This window comes from Linepithema humile, chromosome 3 (genome assembly GCF_040581485.1).
Source record: "Linepithema humile isolate Giens D197 chromosome 3, Lhum_UNIL_v1.0, whole genome shotgun sequence".
In the NCBI taxonomy this organism is placed as follows: domain Eukaryota; kingdom Metazoa; phylum Arthropoda; class Insecta; order Hymenoptera; family Formicidae; genus Linepithema; species Linepithema humile.
In genome coordinates, this window is record NC_090130.1 from 6,449,057 (window position 1) to 6,469,258 (window position 20,202).

General features: G+C 33.6%; 3 protein-coding genes and 1 long non-coding RNA gene across 8 annotated transcripts; 1 reads left to right on the forward strand and 3 right to left on the reverse strand.

The window, feature by feature from the left end:
- Nucleotides 1–932: 932 nt before the first annotated feature.
- On the reverse strand, nt 933–4,787 carry LOC105676291 (cilia- and flagella-associated protein 36). The gene is made up of 7 exons (XM_067351151.1): nt 3,947–4,787; nt 3,241–3,605; nt 2,674–2,849; nt 2,179–2,366; nt 1,679–1,976; nt 1,295–1,545; nt 933–1,178 (listed from the first exon to the last, which is right to left on the reverse strand). Exons 2-7 carry the CDS (start codon nt 3,347–3,349, stop codon nt 1,127–1,129), a joined length of 1,074 nt encoding a protein of 357 aa, XP_067207252.1. The 5' UTR covers nt 3,350–3,605; nt 3,947–4,787; the 3' UTR covers nt 933–1,126.
- On the forward strand, nt 4,779–7,947 carry Ubc2 (ubiquitin conjugating enzyme 2). 5 transcript variants are annotated; one of them, XM_067351153.1, is made up of 6 exons: nt 4,779–4,915; nt 6,028–6,162; nt 6,279–6,329; nt 6,477–6,609; nt 6,816–6,963; nt 7,129–7,947. In XM_067351153.1, the coding sequence occupies exons 2-6, from the start codon at nt 6,032–6,034 to the stop codon at nt 7,224–7,226; spliced, it is 561 nt and encodes a 186-aa protein (XP_067207254.1). In that variant the 5' UTR covers nt 4,779–4,915; nt 6,028–6,031; the 3' UTR covers nt 7,227–7,947. The 5 variants fall into 5 exon arrangements, with proteins under 5 accessions (XP_067207254.1, XP_012229471.1, XP_012229470.1 ...); XM_012374048.2 differs by having other exon boundaries at nt 4,852–5,099; XM_012374047.2 differs by having other exon boundaries at nt 4,853–5,120.
- Nucleotides 7,948–9,323: 1,376 nt separating this feature from the next.
- On the reverse strand, nt 9,324–18,146 carry LOC105676295 (CD63 antigen). Its single transcript, XM_012374042.2, has 6 exons — nt 17,835–18,146; nt 14,823–15,011; nt 14,465–14,635; nt 14,073–14,303; nt 13,779–13,840; nt 9,324–11,900 (listed from the first exon to the last, which is right to left on the reverse strand). The coding sequence occupies exons 1-6, from the start codon at nt 17,895–17,897 to the stop codon at nt 11,882–11,884; spliced, it is 735 nt and encodes a 244-aa protein (XP_012229465.1). The 5' UTR covers nt 17,898–18,146; the 3' UTR covers nt 9,324–11,881.
- On the reverse strand, nt 15,544–17,824 carry LOC136998482 (uncharacterized). Its single transcript, XR_010889064.1, has 2 exons — nt 16,789–17,824; nt 15,544–16,707 (listed from the first exon to the last, which is right to left on the reverse strand). It is a non-coding gene; the product is annotated as an uncharacterized lncRNA (long non-coding RNA).
- Nucleotides 18,147–20,202: the final 2,056 nt, after the last annotated feature.

Consider the following 20,202-nt stretch of genomic DNA (forward strand, 5'->3'; position numbering starts at 1 on the left):
CATATTCTAGTTTAATTAATGAACGGTTTCTAACATCGAAATTTATGTTGATTAATTTATGAAAATTAGAGATTTGTATTTACTACGATAGGAAAGGGAGGGGAAATTAAATTTTACTTAAATTTATAGTAAATTATATTTATATATATTTATTTTCAATTGATATTAAATGTTCGTGACATTTCTATAAATTTTTATATGATTATTATATAATTTAGAGAAAAATTTATTTTGAAATTTATTGTGTATGCTACTCTAACAGATACACTGCTTTCCATTATTCTGTACAAAAATACATGTTAATAATTAATTCAATATCCAGTAAGCTAAATGTTTGCAATGTTGATAAGAAATCTATCAACATCGCTAACATTTTGCTAACTGGATAATAATGACAAAAATTAAACGTTTGTCGTACTTATTGCTGGTATTATGCTATGAATCTATTTCATTTATTAGAAAGTAGACTGCAAAGAAGTAAGAATGATAAATGTGTGTTATATAAATACAGTGTGTGTTGTAGAGAGAAGTGCGAAGAATATTTAATTAAATAAAATCTAAAATTATAGATGAATATTGGTCAGTGACCAAAGCTTTAATCTACCTTAATATCTACTTTGAGTTTCTGCTGAATATGAATGTGACGCATCGAACTCAATAATTAATGTAATTTAATCTATTTAATATGTATAATGATTGCTAATTCTATTATTTTACATAATTTTTTATATGTTTATAAATCTGCACGTTAAACCTTTATTGAATGTTTTACACTTACACAAACATATATTCCTGTACAAGGATGCGGTGCGAGGATAGTAAGAAAACGTTTTTTTATAGTATTTTTTTATTAAATATAGTTGTGTTAAATCAAATATTTAATGAGATAAAATAGGATATGAATTTTGCAGGTGTACTTCAATTTTATTCTCTATTCTCTATTCTCTCTCTCTCTCTCTCTCTCTCTCTCTCTCTCTCTCTCTCTCTCTCTCTCTCTTTCTCTCTTTCCCTTTCTTTATAAAAAGCGTTGTAAAAATGTAGAAATAAAAATGTCTATAAACTAACGTAGATATATGAAAGTAACTTGCAGCTTTCTCGCACATTATATATTTCCCGAAAGCTAAGTCTAATATCTTCCAAGTAAATTCTTTAATTGCGTACAACACACTACGTTGTCTCTGGATATCACAATTAGTAATTAGTCTTTTGTGTGTAAAGCATTTTACTGGAATAGCGATCTTGATACTTATATCTACAATTATGAAAAAACAATATCATACGAAATGAAATTTACTTATGCACAACTTCGGCTTTCAGTCGCGCTGCAAGAGCCCTTCGTACGCTAAGTATTGAAGGGTCTACAGATTGTGCTGCTTGTAGTTCTTGTTGCCCTTTCATAGTCGCTTCGGCAACTACTCTTGCTGAACTCGGTCGCGTGTTGTTCATTTCTAGCTTATGACTCCTAGCTTCCTTCTTCAAAGCTACAAGTTTATCTCGTCTAGCTTTCAGGTATTCTTGCCTCTTTTTCATATCTTCTGTATTCATCTGCAATTAATGCAATACATTTTTATCTCCCAATATCGTCGTGCGTTTGGCATTTTAAATCTGTTCATTATTATAAAAAATTTGTACTTGTTAATATAAATCATATAAGGATAAATAAATTAAAAATAAATACCTCATCTTCATCGGATTCCTTTTTTGAAGTCGGTATTGGTTTGAGAGGCTTAGACTTTCTGAGTTGAGAAAATTTGTGTGATGAGTCTTTTTCGACAGATACGGTGGCACATTCAACATCTTCTGTCGAGTTATCCGACGAATTCCCGGAGTCGTCTTTCGACTTTCTCAATGCTTCTTCCAATAATGCCCTTTCGTTGTGATATTCGGCAGCTAAACGCTCGTGTTCAGCAATCAGTGTTGTTTCGGAGGATATACCTGGTTCCTCCTCGCTCTGATCCTCTTCCAGAGCATGTTTCCTGTGCACAGATAATACAAAAAATAATTGATCTCCGTTCATTCTCGTTTATTTTGTTCCATTTTTACGAACTGTTTAACTGTTTCTTATTTTTATTTTGTTTATTATTTTTATTATTTATTATTTTGCGTGATAAATGGTTTTTTTATTTGAATAAAAACGGCAACGCTGACTTGTGTATTTTAATATATAATACGACATACTGTATCAAATCCTCCATGACCAATTCGTCGTCAATGAAACCATCCTCGTATATGAGAGAAGCAGGTGTAAGACCATATTTTTGCTCGATCATATTTAACGCCTGCAGTTGGAGCTCCAAGTTTTTCTGTATCATCATTCTTTTGAATATCTCATACTCATTCGCCGCCCATATTTGTTCGAACAGGTTCTACAAAATATATATAATAAAACATATAATTCTAGAAAGGAAGACGATGGGATTTTTGTCAACACAAAGCACAATCAAGCAATATGTATTATTTTTACTATTCCTAAGTTTTTATATAACATAAATTTTAATCTATATGCAAACCTTCTTTTGTTTTGGAATGCATGAGAGATTTTTTTTAATTATACGAAACAAATGCGAGTGTAACACAGTAAGCAAAATGTTAGCAATTTGATCAAATTTGCTGTCAATCTGCCAACATTGCTAACATTTTATCTACATAATCTAGAAGATATAATAGTCATACTTGTTGAAATTGTATGGGAATCTTTGTATCTCTGTTAACGCTGCACGCATGTTCAAATTGTTCTGGTGTGATACCCATATCTTCCATAAAGCATCCCAGCAACAAATCAACCAAATTTTTATATTCTTGATATATCTTTCGATATTCTTCGCAATCTTCGGTATTTGCTTCAAAAACTATATAACATAATAGGCATAATTATATCTATTTATAGCATTACATTTGCATTTAATTGAACAGCTTACTACATTAAATTTGCGAGAGCTATTTCCGCTGCAAACCAGATTTTACACTTGCAAGTATATATTTCGAAATATGCAAACTAGATTTTAAAATATAAGCGTAATCCGAAAAACATATTTTAAAATACAATTTGTATTTATAATAATGCGTTCGTCTATTTTGCATCGAAATTAAAAACGACTTATAATACAAAATATATTGATAAAGTAAATATGAATCGCTAAAAATAGAAAGAATGTCGTAAAATTTGTTTTTAATTACGCATTAAAATTTTCAGTGGAAGAAATTACAAGTCTTATTGAAGGAAACAATGTGACTACGAACCAAGAGACTTTTCCTCGATGAAGCTCAGCAGGGGTGCGGACCAAATGGGGCCTTGCAGAAATCCGATCAAGGAATCGAATACCCAAGCACTATCATCTTTATCATTCATTTTGCCTAAATTGTCTTTAATATCCGAGCAGCGTCGAAAATTCGCACATTTGCGTCGACTTCTCCTTGCCTTAGTAAGTTGTAGTCATAGTTACGATGGACAAAACATGTAGCGTTAGAATAGACCGCCTGCGCTAATATTATTCATCCGGATCGATGCACACTGTCTGTTTTCAGTTCCGATTACTAGTAGATAGACGATATCCGGAAATCCAATATCTAGATTAGCAAATATTGGATCGCAATATGTGAAGTACCTGTTCAAAGGCAGAGTAGTAACGTAAGAAATGAATATCTCATGTACTGCGATCCGATACACATTAAAATGTAAATTAATAAAGTATGCAACACAATTGTAAGACAAAGTTCATAAGTGGATTTAAGGTTTCCGTAAAACTACGAAAGATTTGTCGAAAATATTAATAAAATACAGTACAAACCCATGCGTGTCATGCGTTAATTTGTACAACATGCTCTCGCTTTATATAAACGTTGTTTCTTTTTAAATTTCTTTTAAAAAAAAGGAGTTATGTCGCTCTTAAAATTAATTTAATTCGTATAGGAGCGTTCTTTATATAAGCAAACATAAAGAACATACCATGAGAAACAACGTCAGTTTAACATTATTTTTTAATTCAGCCGTGATTAATTAAATATACATCTAAAGACTTGAAGTTCTTATTGAATCTTCAGCGGATTGAACAAGAGACAGTGTCGCGCTCTCTTGTCGTGCTGAAGAACTTTCCGGCCGGTCAGAGGTCGAATCGTGTGCGTGAGGGCAATGCCGCCGCCGTGAATGCCGGTAGCGCCAGGCGCGCCGGCTTTCGCGGGCCGATTACAGCGCCCACGAAAACGTGGATTACCAGCGTCCGCCGCAGCGGCGACAGAGTCAACATCCGGCGAGCATCGGAGATGCGCACGTTTCGGCGCTCGCCGTGGGACGGAAGAAGGACGCCGCGATCGCGATTTCGGGACACGAAAGTGAGATGAATGGTCGCGATACGAGGACGAGGGCCTGAGAAGCGCTGGGCTTCCGGGACAAGGCATTACGCGAGGGCGATTCAAAATCCGCTGCCTTTGTGCGCTCGTCCACTGTTGTTTTCCAGCGCCTTTGTCGCATCCGATCGTCGCCGCGCGTGTTCACGACCGTCTTCGTCGCCGTCGTCATCGTCGATTCGCCGGACAGTCGCGATTGTGTCGCGCCGGTGCGTCGTGCGCTGCGCGTTCCTCGTGAGTGCTGCTGCCGCTGTGTCGAGAGCCGCGGCAACAGCGGTGCGGTCACGTCGTAGGGTGCGTTATTCGTGCGGATCTCTCTACGCGCTGCCGCGTGACTCGCGAACAATAACGAAGCAGCCGTCAATCGTCGTCGCGCGTATTCCGCCTGCGATCCGCCACGGCTTCGCCATCCCGCGCCACAACCGTTGTTCCGCGCCGAGAGATTCATCGGAGTCTCGCATCTGAAGCGGCGGCCGGTCCTTCCCCGCCCCCTACTTCCCTCCACTGTCGACCCGGCGAAGCTAAGCTCGCGCGACGACAGCAAACACGGCGTGGACACACCGAACACGAGGTACATATCGCTGGTGCAGCGCGCACCGCTCCCACAGCCTCCACCTCGCGCGGATCAACTCGCGGAGCGAATTCGGGCGCGAGAGAGGGTTAGGAAGGACAAAAAGAGTGATACTGTGTCCGAAAAGAAACGGACATCCATAGAAGAAGGAGAGGGAGAACGACGTAGACGACGTGCCGGGAACGTACGTCCTTCTGTGCTCCCGGTATTTGCTTTAAGTCTCGTCTTGCCCGCACAAGAGCCGCGACAAGAGACACTCGGCCTGAGAGAGAGAGAGAAACGAATTCGTTCGCTCGAAAGATAAATCAATCCTAGACGCGTTGTATTCCGCGTCTCCCTGAGAAAGAGACAATAACACGATGACGTTAAAAACAATTTTTTTTCTCGTAGTAGTTTTCGGCCGCGTGTCTTTTGTGCGGAAAGTACGTTCGTGAGTGATTTGTTTCTCGGACGACGCGATGATTTCTCCTTGGCCGGCCCCGTCGCGCTGTGCTTCCCGACGCCGTTTAAAAATACAACACGCAGATATCGAGTGACGAGATATTTATCCGGCAACGATCAAGTACTGCATGATGTTTATATTTCCGCAAGCGAGAGAGCGGGGGATCGTGTGTGTCGATTAAAATTCTTTGTTTTACTATCTTGTGAGCATACGAAATTTAACAACAATCACTCGATGTTTGATCATAGTGTCTTACTAATTTATAATGCACTTGCAATGCTTCACGTAATTGTTAATTATGATTTCAGTTTGCCGGAAAAAACAATGAAATGCAAATGTGAACAGTAAATGATTGCTGCATTCTATTTGCTTTTGCACATGTGACAATTATATGAATAAAACATACTTCAGTGATATTTATTACACTTTTTGTGAATAAATTTATATTTTTGCATTATATATTAACTAATAGTTAGTTAACTTGTGCAAATATTATCTAAGCAAAACAAAATTAAAACTAAATTGCAATATGTGTCTTCTATATTTCTATTTTTATGCTCAAAAATTATTCTTAGGTTTTTTATATAAGTTTATCCCTTTATTTGTTATTATTGAGTTAATAAATACAGAAATTTGTGTGTAATTAATAATATATGTGTTTTTGTCACAGAGTCATGTCATCAGGAGCAGGATCGAGCGGAACTGGACGAGGACGCGGTTCCTCCTTGGCAGACAATAAACCAGAAAGTAAAGAAGCTAAGCCAAACCCAAAGATGTCAAAAGCTTTAGGAACTTCTGCTAAAAGGTAATGCAATATACTTTTATATATCTCGCAATATTTATTATTTAAATATATTTACGCCAATGTGATAAATATTATACTGATTTGTAGCCATTAAACTTATTTAATATTTTTGTCAGGATACAAAAAGAATTGGCAGAAATCACGTTAGATCCACCTCCTAATTGCAGGTATATTGCTATTGTTAATTATAAGCGATTTCCTCTTTTTAAAATACATTTAAAAAATTATAGTTAGTAGTGCGTGTGTGTGCAGATTCTAAATTATTTACACTTTGTAAAAATAGAATGTATAATAGAATAAATTTTATTTTACAGTGCAGGACCAAAAGGTGATAACTTGTATGAGTGGGTTTCTACCATATTAGGTCCTCCAGGTTCGGTTTACGAGGGTGGTGTGTTTTTTCTTGATATACATTTCTCACCAGAATATCCTTTTAAACCTCCTAAGGTATGATAAATTTATAATTATATATAAAAGGCTAATGAATATTATATTTATATTTCCTTGTGCATTTGTACATTAAAAATTCTATTATTTTTATAAAATTTGCAATCTCTCTTAAATTGTTATGATTAAATATTGAAAGATATCTCATGTCTAGTGTATACTTTATTATCATCATATTTCAACACAGAAATGTGTTTTTCCTACAGGTTACATTCCGAACACGCATCTATCATTGCAATATAAATAGTCAAGGAGTAATCTGCTTGGATATATTAAAGGATAATTGGTCTCCTGCATTGACAATTTCAAAAGTCTTATTGTCAATATGTTCTCTCTTAACAGACTGTAATCCAGGTGAGCATATCTATGATAATTAAACTCAATATACAATATGCGCATTATAAATAATGAGTGTTATTTTCAGTTTTTTTTTTTTTTTTTTTTTTTCAAGATTACATTTTGTATTATATTTTTCTTTACATAATTATTACGTAGCTCTCATGTGATTTTATTTTACAGCTGATCCATTGGTAGGTAGTATAGCTACGCAATATCTTCAAAATAGAGAAGAACACGATCGCATAGCACGGCTCTGGACCAAGCGCTATGCCACATGAGCATGTTCTTAAATTCATTTTAAACTCCTATTAGTCTCATGCCAACTTATGATCGCTGCTGCTCTCATACAACTTGTCTCGTATGTAGTCTGTATACATTTTTATCTATGATCATGATGATCAGAAAATACAAATGAGCAAAGAACGTTTGAGATCAGCTCAAACATGATTGTGATTGTGCTTTTATGTTGCGTGTGTAATGTGCCTAAGACGAATGAATGTGCGTGCAAGTGTGTCAAAACAGTGTGCTAGGGCATAATGAGACAGGAGTTTTTCACTTAAAAAGTTACAATGAGATAGTATTTAAATGGATTGTATTGTGTATCAACAATACTACCCACAATGCTGCTAATGTTTCTAGAATAGGAGATAACATGAACAATATTAATAATCTAAACTGTAAGTAATGTAGGTATATATATTATAAGGCATGAATATAGAGGCCCATTTTTCCATAATTAAACCAATATTTTTATATTGACTTGTCTTAAATTTAAATTATTATGTTCATACGTGACTCTCATCTGACTCAAGATATAGAGTAATAATATGTAAACTATAATTTAGCTGCTGCTAAACTATTGCATACAATTTTGTGTTCACAATGATTGTGGCGTTCTGCATGAAGCAGACACGATACTCGTGCTATCAGACACAGTTCGATTGTCTGGGCCCATTCGTAAAAATATTGTAATTGTAAATAAATATTATTTCCTGTATACTTACACTGGTACATTCAAAAAACTTGGAATTTTGACCTGAATTTATATTTTATATACGTACATACGTATATACACAAATTCAAGTTTTATAAACAATTGCATCAAACCCCTTGATTCACTAATTCCGGTTGGCGGTCTCTTTCTATAGAAGATAGTTTTAGTTATAATGTAGATAGAGAAAATTTGACGACTGGCGCTAACCGATGTTGGTGGAATCTACACATTTTAAAAATTTTTTGTATTATTTAATTCTATTTTTAAAAATACTTACATATCAATTTTGTTGCATACTCAAAACCTAAAAATCTGAGTATGTGAAATATGAACCTTTATTGTCTCCAATGTATCAGGTATATGCTGAATGTTCCCTAAATAATTTCTCATAATTTTTTACATCATCTAACAGACAAAGTGATTGAGGTCACTTTGCACATATCTGTTCTAAAAGATAAGTAGTTGCTTGAAAAAAAATATCAGGTAGTAAGAGTAATTATAGTTTATATAAAAATGAAATAAAGGAGAGAAACTTGCTTAACGAATACTGATATTGTACAGGTAATTGTATTATGTAAAGAAGACGCTTTACATGTTTTTCTTCACTAAATTTGAGGAATGTAAATATTGCGTGAAATGCATGTGCAAAATATGCGACTCGCGTAAGTTCCTATATACGAAAATTAAATATTCTCAGACTTTAATTTAGTCGACAGATATTGGCTTTTTATATTTTTTAAGCTAGTACGCAGTTTCATCTTTAATGGAATATCTATCAGATAATTCTGCCTCGGGACTGTAAATAGATCATTATACATAAAATAGAGAGTACATATGCATGCCTATGTGCAGTTGAAAATACTAACAAGACATAATGGATCTCGTTATTTCTAAATGTCGTATACACATTAAATATAGTCACGCTGAAAACGAGAGCCGGCTCTATTGGACTCTGAAAGTTATACTCTCTTGTAAAAAAAAAAGAAAAGGACGAATAAAGGGAAAAAGCCACTCTGGCATTTATCCACATAGTTTCGATGATCTAAAATTGCAGTGCGGAGGAAAGTCAGTTGATCCATAAACGCTCTTTTATTCGCGTGTATAAAGAATATGAATGTCAACAAAAAAGTAAGTGTATAAGATCGGTCTTATATATTGGTTAATAATGATCTTTTAATGATATGAAACAAATGAAATACAGTTTATTATACACTGATAACTGGTGGTCATTATTGTTACCTTTCCTCTTATTTTTTTTCTTAAACATAATTTTTTAATTACATATACGAGACTTGTGATATTCTTAAATTTGTTTCAATTTGTAAAACGTGAAAAGGATTATAAGAGAAATGGGGAAGGTTTTAATTAAAAACAATTAGTGTTTTGTGTCATTAAATTTATTAGTATACATAAAAGCTAGATGAATATGTGCTAATATAAGGACATGTTGACTCCTAAAATGCCGTAAATTAGTTTTATCATAATAACGAAATTACGCTTGTAACACTTTAACGACACTGACTAATAATTTATGTTTATAGTAATAAAAATAACATAAGCGGCCAAAATAGAATTTAGTACAGTCATTTGTGTGTTTTGTGGTTGTGTGTGTGTGTGTGTGTGTGTATGTGTATATATATTTATATAATATGTATATATTGTATGTAAAATACCAATGTTAGTTAATACTGATTACAATAATCTTCATCAGTCTTTTGCGTTGCCTGGTAATTAATACATACAAAGTCTAAAATTTTAATTAAAAAGTCTGACAAACGGATGATTTTATACAATTAAAAAGAGCAAATTTTAGACAAGTGCTAGTTTCGAAGCTACATCGCATCGGTCGGTAGATAATATTGAAATGCATTCTAATCTCTATTAACTTATAACATAAACGTTACTATGTTAGGCACACTTTAATATCTCGCGTAGCTATTACTTCTATGTTTCTGCTGCTATGATTATTCTACGGACGTTCATGTTTATTTCTGAGATCTTGTGCATTTGCCACTGTGTATGTGTGTGTGCCGATAGTAAATTTAAATTATTTTAACAGTACATTAAAATAGTAAATATATATATTAATACTCTGTTCTTACATATAAATTCTTTGTGATAATTAGTTCTCCATTTTTTCAGACACATATGTTCTAATAATGTTTAGTACATATCCAAAAGCAATATATTTAAATTTTTCACTTATTGTATACACAAGACTACAGAAACTTACATAATAATTAAATTTAAATTGTAGTACTTGAATTCGTGAAATCGACAAGACGCAGTGAAATTTCTAAATCTTTTTCTCTTATTTGTTATATGAAAATCTAAAAAGAAGAATAGAAGAATTTGTACATTTTTCAATGTAACCGCATGTAAACGCATGTAATGTTATTTAATGCATCCAATTAGTATCAATTTTAAATTACATTTAAAGAATGTTTCTCCTTTAAATGGAAGCAAGTGAGAATAAGTAGAAATGCATTATTATATAATAATTTCATTTTCATTGTGAACTCCTTTTCCAATATTATGACAAATTCTTTTAATATTGGAAAAAGGCATCAAATGAAAAGTTTAAGAAAAGTCTTCATAGTTCTGACAATATCACATAATTGTTCTCAATCTGTTATTTCTTTTTTGAAATAACTTATTACTCAAAAATAATCTTGATCTTTTTTTTGCTTTGGTCCCAAATATGAATAAACTTAGTATTAAATGCACACAGATATTTTTGTGGCAATAAACTGTCAGTAGCATACAGTACAATGAAGCACAAGAGGATCAATATCAGAGTTCACTGACATTATAAGCTAAATTATTGACAGGGTACAGCTAGTTAGCTTCCACTCGATACTCCATTTAAATGAGCTATTAGTCAAGATACGCTAATTTCGTTACATATCAGTACATAATGTACAAAGAATTTTTGTGTACACACAACTGATATCGCACAATGACGCTATATATACATATATGTATATATATTTCACGGGGCACCGTCGATTACGAATAAGAGTACATTGTCTTTTCTTGTTCGCAGAGAACACGGAAAATTATTACAAATTTAATACAAGATTACTACAACATCGTATATATTATAAGTATTAGAGACTGTATTTTATCGATGAGGAGGCATGAGAATAGATGCCAAGATGCACTCAAATATAATGTACGCTATGTTATGATAGTATTAAATAATCAGAACACAAGTTTATAATTAATCGCTACACATTTTGTCCATTCTGCACTCTGAGGAAGATTATGCAGATAGTTCATTATTTCTTTTTTTTTTCTTTTAACCTGGCAAAAATTAAGAGGAATGATGGCTACATTCAACGTTATCTCTTATGATGATAGAGACTGTACGTAATGCATAAAAGATTACCAAACTTTACGTATAAACATATCACATGGAAAAATAGATTTGTCAGACATTATATCATGGCACATCATTTAGCAGGCACCTCGTCATACATGTGCCAAAATTGATCAATGTTCCATTGGTAATCTCTGTAAATGAGATCGTATACATTTTCGACTAGTTCATTTTTTTCTTTTTTTTTTTTTTTGGTTCTTATGGCATGTGATATATATTTTTGGCAGATATTGGCAGTAATTTGGTATTAAATTTAATAAGAAAAGTTCATATTCAATGAAATGTTCTTTTTTTCTATTTCTTTTATAAGAAACAAGCGTAAGTAGAAATGCTACTTTGCATTCTCTTCAAAAATATGTAATTTTACATGCATTAAATACCGAAACATGACTAACTTAAGTTATCACTGTACACTAAATACTTGTGACATCATTCCTCTTTGAGTATATATTTATAAGCACAATAAGGATGATTACGGTCGTAATGAATCTACAAGTATTTATCAACCAATGTATGATGAACAATATTATGAAAAATGCCTCCTAATTGATGGCAGATCAGTGTGCTGTGGTTTCGCTGTAAGTAAAAATATTACATCACTAGGCATGAACATAAAATATTTGAAAAAACATCTAGTATATTACGGCATATTAAGCGATATAGTATACATGAAACAACGAAAAACAAAAAATAACTTCATGATTTTTATATGATGTATTTTATAAATGTATTTAATATTCGATTAAAAATTATTTTAATAACAAGTACTTTATTGCCAGTACTGGCTTGAAAAACGACACTTTATATTATCTACGATAATGAAGTTGAAGCCATTCTATTACCGTTTAACTGAGTGTAAATGACTTTGTTGAAATAATTTTGTTATAATTCGTATAACATGAACAACTATTACTTTTGTCTATTTCTATACACTTATACATCTCATAAGACAATTTTCATGATTGTAACACTATGTAAACTTTACATTGTGGTAAACAACAAAATATCTTAATGTTAGATATATAGTACTTCTTGTCTGTATTGAACGCAGCATATATATGTGTAATTAATGTGCGATTGCAAATTATACTAACACTTTTTAATTTTGTTTTATTTGTTAAAGAAGGAAGCTTTTTATTAGACTAGACATTTAGCCACAAATTAGAAATTTAAAAAAAATTAAAAATAAAATTAATTGCGCAATGACACATGTTACTTTCAATCACAGTTTCCTTTGCATTTCACATTTTCATGAGTATAGTACATTTTATTAACTGGTTGAAGTAATTTCCTTAGAATGGATTATATAACATGCAATAAAGGAAATGCCCTTCATCATACACCACTGGGTTAATGCTGAAAAAGTATCCATGCATTTTAATACTTCATTTTGCATATTAGAATTACTTAAAGCCTCTCTTTTTGTTACTGTAAATTTTATGTCAGAGAAGAAAACAAACTATTTTTATAGATTGCTCAATAATGTTTGAAATGTTTAACGAAATATTTCTAACGAAAATAGATATATTACGCAATGGTAATATATAAAAATATAGCAATACATTTATATTTAGTTTAGTATTTACTTATCTTAGTATTTGTATTCTATATTGAATATAAAAAAAATAAAACTGCTATATATTCATATTGAGACGTTCTCAAATATGCTGTCACAAAAGCGATTTGCCACAAATCGATTTAAAAGCAAAATAAAGCTTTAAAAGATATGGATACTTTTAAAGCTTGAAAATAGTACTGCTTAGTATTATAGCGGAGCCTCGACAATAATATCAATATACATTGCGTCATGCGAAAGATTGTGAAGCAAATTATATGTAGATAGGAACGACAAAAATACACTTATAAGCTAAACAATTACTTATGTAAAGCAGATATTGAACGAAAAAGAAAGCGTTTAACACATTTCGTAGTGATTCGTAACTTCTAAAATTTTATTATCGATATTATAGTTATCGTGGCTCAACTATATAACAGTATCATAATGATACTGAACGAATTAGATATACGTTTATAAAAAAAGATGTATGCAGTATAATCTCTGAATAACAGAATAATCCGTTATCATTAATATACAAAGTTCTTCGATAGCTTGTTGTAAAAACATACAAAACATACGTGTGACATTTTATGCCTGTAGATAAGGCAAGGCCCAAATACCAAAATAGCAGTGAGGTTTTTTTTAAAGATCTTTGACTCGTTTGCCTATCACGCACTTTTTAACGAAAACTGATTACGAACGGCTTCTTTGCAATGTGTTAAGAATACAAGCAATAAAAGAAAAAAAATATATTTTTTTGTATAATTGTGCACGGACTTAAGAGTTAAATGGTAACGAAACAAAGAAAAAAATAGTGACAGCTCGTGTGATAGATCAAGTTTTATACAAGTGCATTTTAGGCTTGTTGCAATGAATATTTGTGTCTATCAGCTTACACAGTCTCATATTCGCGGCGAATTGAGCGAGCCAGACAGCACGCAAAGATTACTCCAATCAACTGAAAAAAGAAATTAAGTTTTTTTTTTATATTTCCTTTAGTAATCAACTTTAAACTTCATTCATTATTATCACGTATACATTTGGAAACGCTATTACAGATTTGAAATATTATTTGTATAAATAACAAGAAAATATCATATATAATAAATATGAAAATATTCCTTTACGCATAATTTAAATCGCAAATACTCTTTTTAATATAACGCGAAATAATACGATTTTAAACTTACCTGTATGAGGGCTATGCCTATGCCCACTCCTCCCAGGATCATAGCGTTACTTTCTATAGCAGATTGCAGTTTGTTCATGCAGCCTTCGTTGTAAATCGTATTGATCGAATTCGAGTCGCATTTGTTCTGAGGAGAAGGAATCTCCTTACAGCAGGAATTAGGAGCGTTATTGGGTGAGTAACCGCCATAACGCTGCCAATCTGTGAAGCCGTCGATACCGCAGCATTGCAACTGAAAGCATATTTCCAATTAATTACGACTTATAAATGCATAAGACAATCAATTTGTTTATTTAGTAAACATTTTGCTCTGGATACGTTGGTATTATACGTTATTTCTTACAGAATAGAAAAAGAATGTACTTAAGTATAGATCATTTAGTGTAAGCTCACATCATGTTGCATAATATCCCATGAACGACGAATGTCCTCATTAGTGTTGTACGCTCGTAAAGTGCTGTTAAGACGGTTTTCTAGCATGTTGGAAACTTCGCCCCTCATCATGTAACCAGTGATTCCGGCACCCAGTTCCAGGGCGAATATCAGCAACAGCAGAACTGAGAACTAATAAAAATCAAAATTATTACACAAGTGTGGAATTTTATATTTCTACACAAATTCTCATATACAATAAAGATTTTTTTAATTAATCTAATTTTACTTTTTTTAAATTATGCATCATAAAAGCATCTTAAAAAAAGGAATGAGAAAAAACCCATATATATACAAAATAGTATTTTTAGCATCATACCGTAATTATCATGCAATGATTCTCCTTTACAGCGCCGCAGCATCCAAAGAATGATACTAGGAAGACTATGACGCCGACTATTATCATTAACACTGGCGCTGCGAAGAACCAACTATCCACAAAGTTGTTGTACCCATTATAAACGACAAGAATCACCGCACCAACCGAGATAAACACGATACCAGTGATCTGAAATAATACATGAAATCAATGTTACTCTTATTGTCAAAATCTTAAAAGAAAAAAAAAAACTTAAGACAGCATCCTGTATAAAAATTTCAATGAGCTGTGACGGACTCAAGCTGTGACAGCTTGAGTATATAATTAGGACAGACAATCGAATACCTGTCTCCCGTGCTTGATTCTAAATGGAAAGCATGATCGCGTAAGAGCTGCTTTGTTTACTAACAAGAAGAATGAAACTCTTATAGTTACGTTCTTTAGAGTAACTTTCAATGAGATAATTACGTGAGAATTTCGAGATTTTCGTGAGTAGATTACGAAAGTACGATTTTATCAGTACAAAAGATCCATCGTCACGCGAAAGTTATAAGAACGTAGAACTGAAATTACTCGTGAATATATTAATAATGAAACATGAAAGTTTTTCATTAAGAACTTCGTTAAAGACTCTCAATAGCTCTTAGAGCTAATAACTCGATTGTTCTTCATTTACATTGATAAAATTAGAATCTACAGGTATATAAGAAGGGATAGCGAATCATTACAAACTCGGTTTATTTAATTTAATTATTCCAAGCTGTTGGTGCAAATAATGATGCGGGAGGTTTTCTAAAATTTCAAGCGTACACTTCTCGCATCGCTGCGCTTCGTAAAATGTCGTCGATCGCGGAAGGATCGGTTTTAATCAAAGCCGCGACTCTCTGGAAAATTAGTCGACGGTGCGGCACACTGTTGCTGGATCTGGCTAAATAAAGACATCCAGGCGCGAGCGACCGCCGGCATTCTATGGCCGGGGAAAAAAGGACGCGCGACTGCGACATCATCCATATTCAAGCCTGTCGCCGTCCGCTAAAGTATAGACCTCTCCCCTCGCTTATGGTTACCAACGTGTTTCACCTACGGCTCACCTACGTTATACGCGTTACAAAGCCTCGAGACTACGAAATCGAATCCAACCGACCGGTCGATTCGCTCGCCCTCGAGCGAGGCCTAGATAGTCCGCTAGAAGAACGCACGTACGCCGTCGCTAACAGGTGACTTTACTAGGTGACTTTAGATATGAATTTATTGAAAAGTTTCAGCAACGAGGACGCTCGACCACGACTGATACAGGGTGCCCCAGAAAACGAAGTGTACATAGACGTGTAATGATTTTTCTTGAAATTCAGAGCTGAATTTTCTTCGATAAAAATGTGATTGAGAGCAAGATTTTTGAAATTAATCTTTAATGCAGACCATTACGCTAGTTTGAAGCAAATTTTACTTAAATAAAATCTTGGTTGATAAAATGGAGACCAAATTTTTAAGACATTGAGTGTTGAGATCAGAGAGAATCGACTCCAAATTTGACAAAAAATAAAGTTATACGTCGACTTTGTATTTTTTCTGGGACGTTCTGTATAAACACAACCGCTACGCTGGCATTTCACGCTGGACGGATCATTAAATGTGCAATAAGGGACGCGCACAGTAGATACGCCCGCCCCGTCGTCCTTTGCGGGGTTGTTTTTGTGTCCTAGATCCTTTCGACCGTCCATATATGGCGTCGGTGTTTTATGTACGCAAGTCTGTCAAACAACCGCGACTTTCAGTAGTTTCATCACAGCTCTTTAATAAATTCTTTCATCATCGTGTTTAACACCGTTCTCTTGTTGTATCTACATTATAAGTGGAACGCAACAGGGACTGGGAAACGCTAATCCTAAAATAAATAATTATTTATCAACATTTTCAATTTATACAACATAATCGGCAAATACTTTCTAATGAAACGTTTACTCACGTAATATTATATCACCGTTTGCTTCCTTTCTTTACTTTCCCGGACAAATATTTTATTAGATAAGAAAAAGTATTTAATTATGTGTGTGTGTTTCCCTTTCTCGTATAATATGATTTTATATAATATATTTTATGTTTTAACGGTGTCGGTCGCGTTGGACGGACAAACTCTAGATTACATTAAACGTTGAAAGTATCGATCGCTTCATCCATAACACTTGCACCGAGGTTCTGAAGCATAAGCACCACACAAAGTTTCCTTCGAAATGATACCTTCGTACTTATATCATTTATTCAGAAACACGATACGGTTTGGGTCACGCTATACAATATCGATTGAATATTATCAGCATTAGATCAAATATAAATCGATATACAAAAGCCGCGAGAATTTTTTAAAACTTGGAATACACGTATGATAAAAAAGATATCGAGTTCTCTTTTGTTATTGAATTACATATTAAGTCTTATACTGCGTAGCTGATACGCCTTGCGTTTCTCATGAATGACTCAGAAATAATTAATTGTAATAAATAAATAAAAATAAATAATTATTACTTGGACAAAACATATTGATGAATTATTCCTATATTTTATTCAATTGTAAATATATTGCATCTGTTATTTAAACGCATGTACAAAATAAATATTAATCATTATAGTATGAGCCTGCAAATCTGAAATATTCTATTTCTAAATAACCAAATATTCGAAAAATCTGTAAATGCATTTAACGAAAGCTATTTTCTACAAAGTGGTGATCGAAGTATCAATGATTCATTGCTCATTAGCATACGAAGATCCGTCGATGTCACCGAGTTCTAACGCTAGACATGTTAGTGCGTCGAGATTAGCGATCCCCAGATGCTGCTCTAGGATTTGACCGATATATACAACAAAGACCACCCGACGCGACGCAATGAAACGCCGAGAATAGCGCTCCGAATAATGGAAACGGGCGTGCATCGTCGTTTTCCGTTACATCTGGTCGCGGCGACGAAGCGGGGAAGAAACATTTTAGCACCGTTATCCACGGGCGTCACTCACCGCGAATATCAGGTTGAAGAGGAATAGCAGATACTTCACGCAAGTCATACCGCCGGACACCATTTTCGTCACTCTCACTGTATGTACCAAGCTTTGTGTCTAAAACGACGTCGCGCGTCTGCGGGCGTACGATTTTTCGCGTGCAAAAGCGGAATGCTCTGCGACAGCTACCTCCCGGTTTCGTTTCGCCTCTACGTGTCTCTTTTTTTTTCGCCTTTTCTCGGTACGTCAACGACCCGTGCCTCTAGAGATGCTCGCGCGTCAACTGTTCGCCGTCAAATGCGCCGGGCGGTGTATTTTTGTTGTTGCGCGGTGGACACGCGCAATGCGCGCGCAGCTTTCTACACATAAAGTCCAAGGCCGTATCTATGCGTTCGTGAAAAGGGTGAACATCCTTTTGGGTGTGACCAAGGTAACGAAAAAAAAAAAACAATGACAATCACAATTTTCAAAAAGGAGAGGAACCAAAAATATTTACAATTTTGGCAATGTTTTGTAAGAAAAATGTTTATCTTATTGCACTATTGTCAATTATTCGAAAGAATTAAAATATCTAAATTATCTATTATAATATAAACCTAAACTATCATACAGTTTGATATATTTTATTAGCTTGTAAAATAATACGTTTAAAAGAAGTAATATAAATTTTCCTTTTTCAAGAGATTAATGTATTGTTTTTTTTTTTTTTTTTTTTTTTTTTTTAAGATTATTGCATTGCAAATGGGAAAGTTTTCATATAATGAATTTTTTTAACTCTTCTACTTATCTGTGTAAGAGATCGAATTGTCTGTTTATGCCTTTTACAAGATTACTATTCACTTCTCGTAGCGTACTACCGTCACGTTCGTCGCCGATGATGGATGGCCGCGTGAAGGTATCACGTCACCTGAATGCTACGAGCCTGTACTATCGCGGTGCAATTCGTTCAACACCGCGACGTTACACTTGGGTGGTGGTGTGTCATGGCGAACCTGGTTGCAATCGACGATCCGGTCGCACGAACTGTGTATCAATATTACGTATATGCACTCCTCTTTGTCCTTGATTCTCAAATATCATACTGCCGGGTATCCTGCTCCTGATCATCGTCTATAACTCAAAATCCAACAATTCTTTGGGCTATCGACGAGCGCTGCGAACTTTTCTTTTGTATCTTTGTCTAAAAGAGGTATATTTGATTCAATAATAACATCGGCTATATATATATATATATATATATATATATATATATATATATATATAATTAATTATCCGGATATAGAAAACCGATAGAAAATAGCTTTAAGAGATCAACCAATTTTGAAACCAGTTTGTTTGATGGCAATGTATATTTAATTTGCGACTAATTCCGACAGAATTTTTGTTTTAATTTTATATATTTATTGTCGGGATTGTGTATTATGCAAGATGTCAATTTCGAATACGATATCCGATAGAAAGAGACTTAGAAAGAAATAAGTACGTTAGCACGAAAAGTGCAATGAACGCAGAATCGTGACGCCTACGCTGTGAATTACGATGCTTCAATACTACTCTGTCGCCGTCTATTAATATACACGTCACACACGCGTATTTTTCAGGTCTACGACTCCAATGAGGAGGAGCATTGTGGAAACGATGCCGTTTCGACAGAACCAAACCTTTGTAAACGCTCGACGAAATTACGTTCATCGTCCACATAATGCAGCGTTTGCGCATTTCCTGGTAGCATATTACTTAGAATAGTAGTTTTCTGTTTCTTTGCTGGTATAAAAAGAAAAAAACCAGACTATTATATTTATATTTTTTTTATTACATTATTTAGTAAAGTTAAATTATAAAAAATTTTTTACTTTATTGCTTAAAAAGTTTAATTTATTATGTGGTTTAGAAAGAAAAAACTAGGACGTTCTTTTATGATTTATTATGACACTCATTTTATTAAATTACTTTATTTTAATTATTTGCAGAGCATATTATACTACACAGATACATGTGCAGATAATATTAAATGGATCACAGAAAAATACAAAAACAGACTACACAATAATGTTTAATTTGGAATTTGAAGTATTAATGATATAAGAGATTAAACAGAGTGAAATGCATTTGCTTTTCGATGTATTACAAATAAAACTAAGAAAAGATAATTTTCAAATATCCAAGACATTTGAAGAGATATTTAAAATATCCAAGATAAGATTGACATTCTGAAAAGGAGCATTTGGAAACCAGGACCATTTCATCAATCTTATCCAAGCAGCATAAAAGTTTAAAAGGTAATGAAATATATAAGCACATTTAAAAGCTTGTTAAATCTTATTCTCTGAAAAAAAAAGTTGTTTTGACTTCTATTTGAATAATTATCATGTAAAGTATGTAAAAA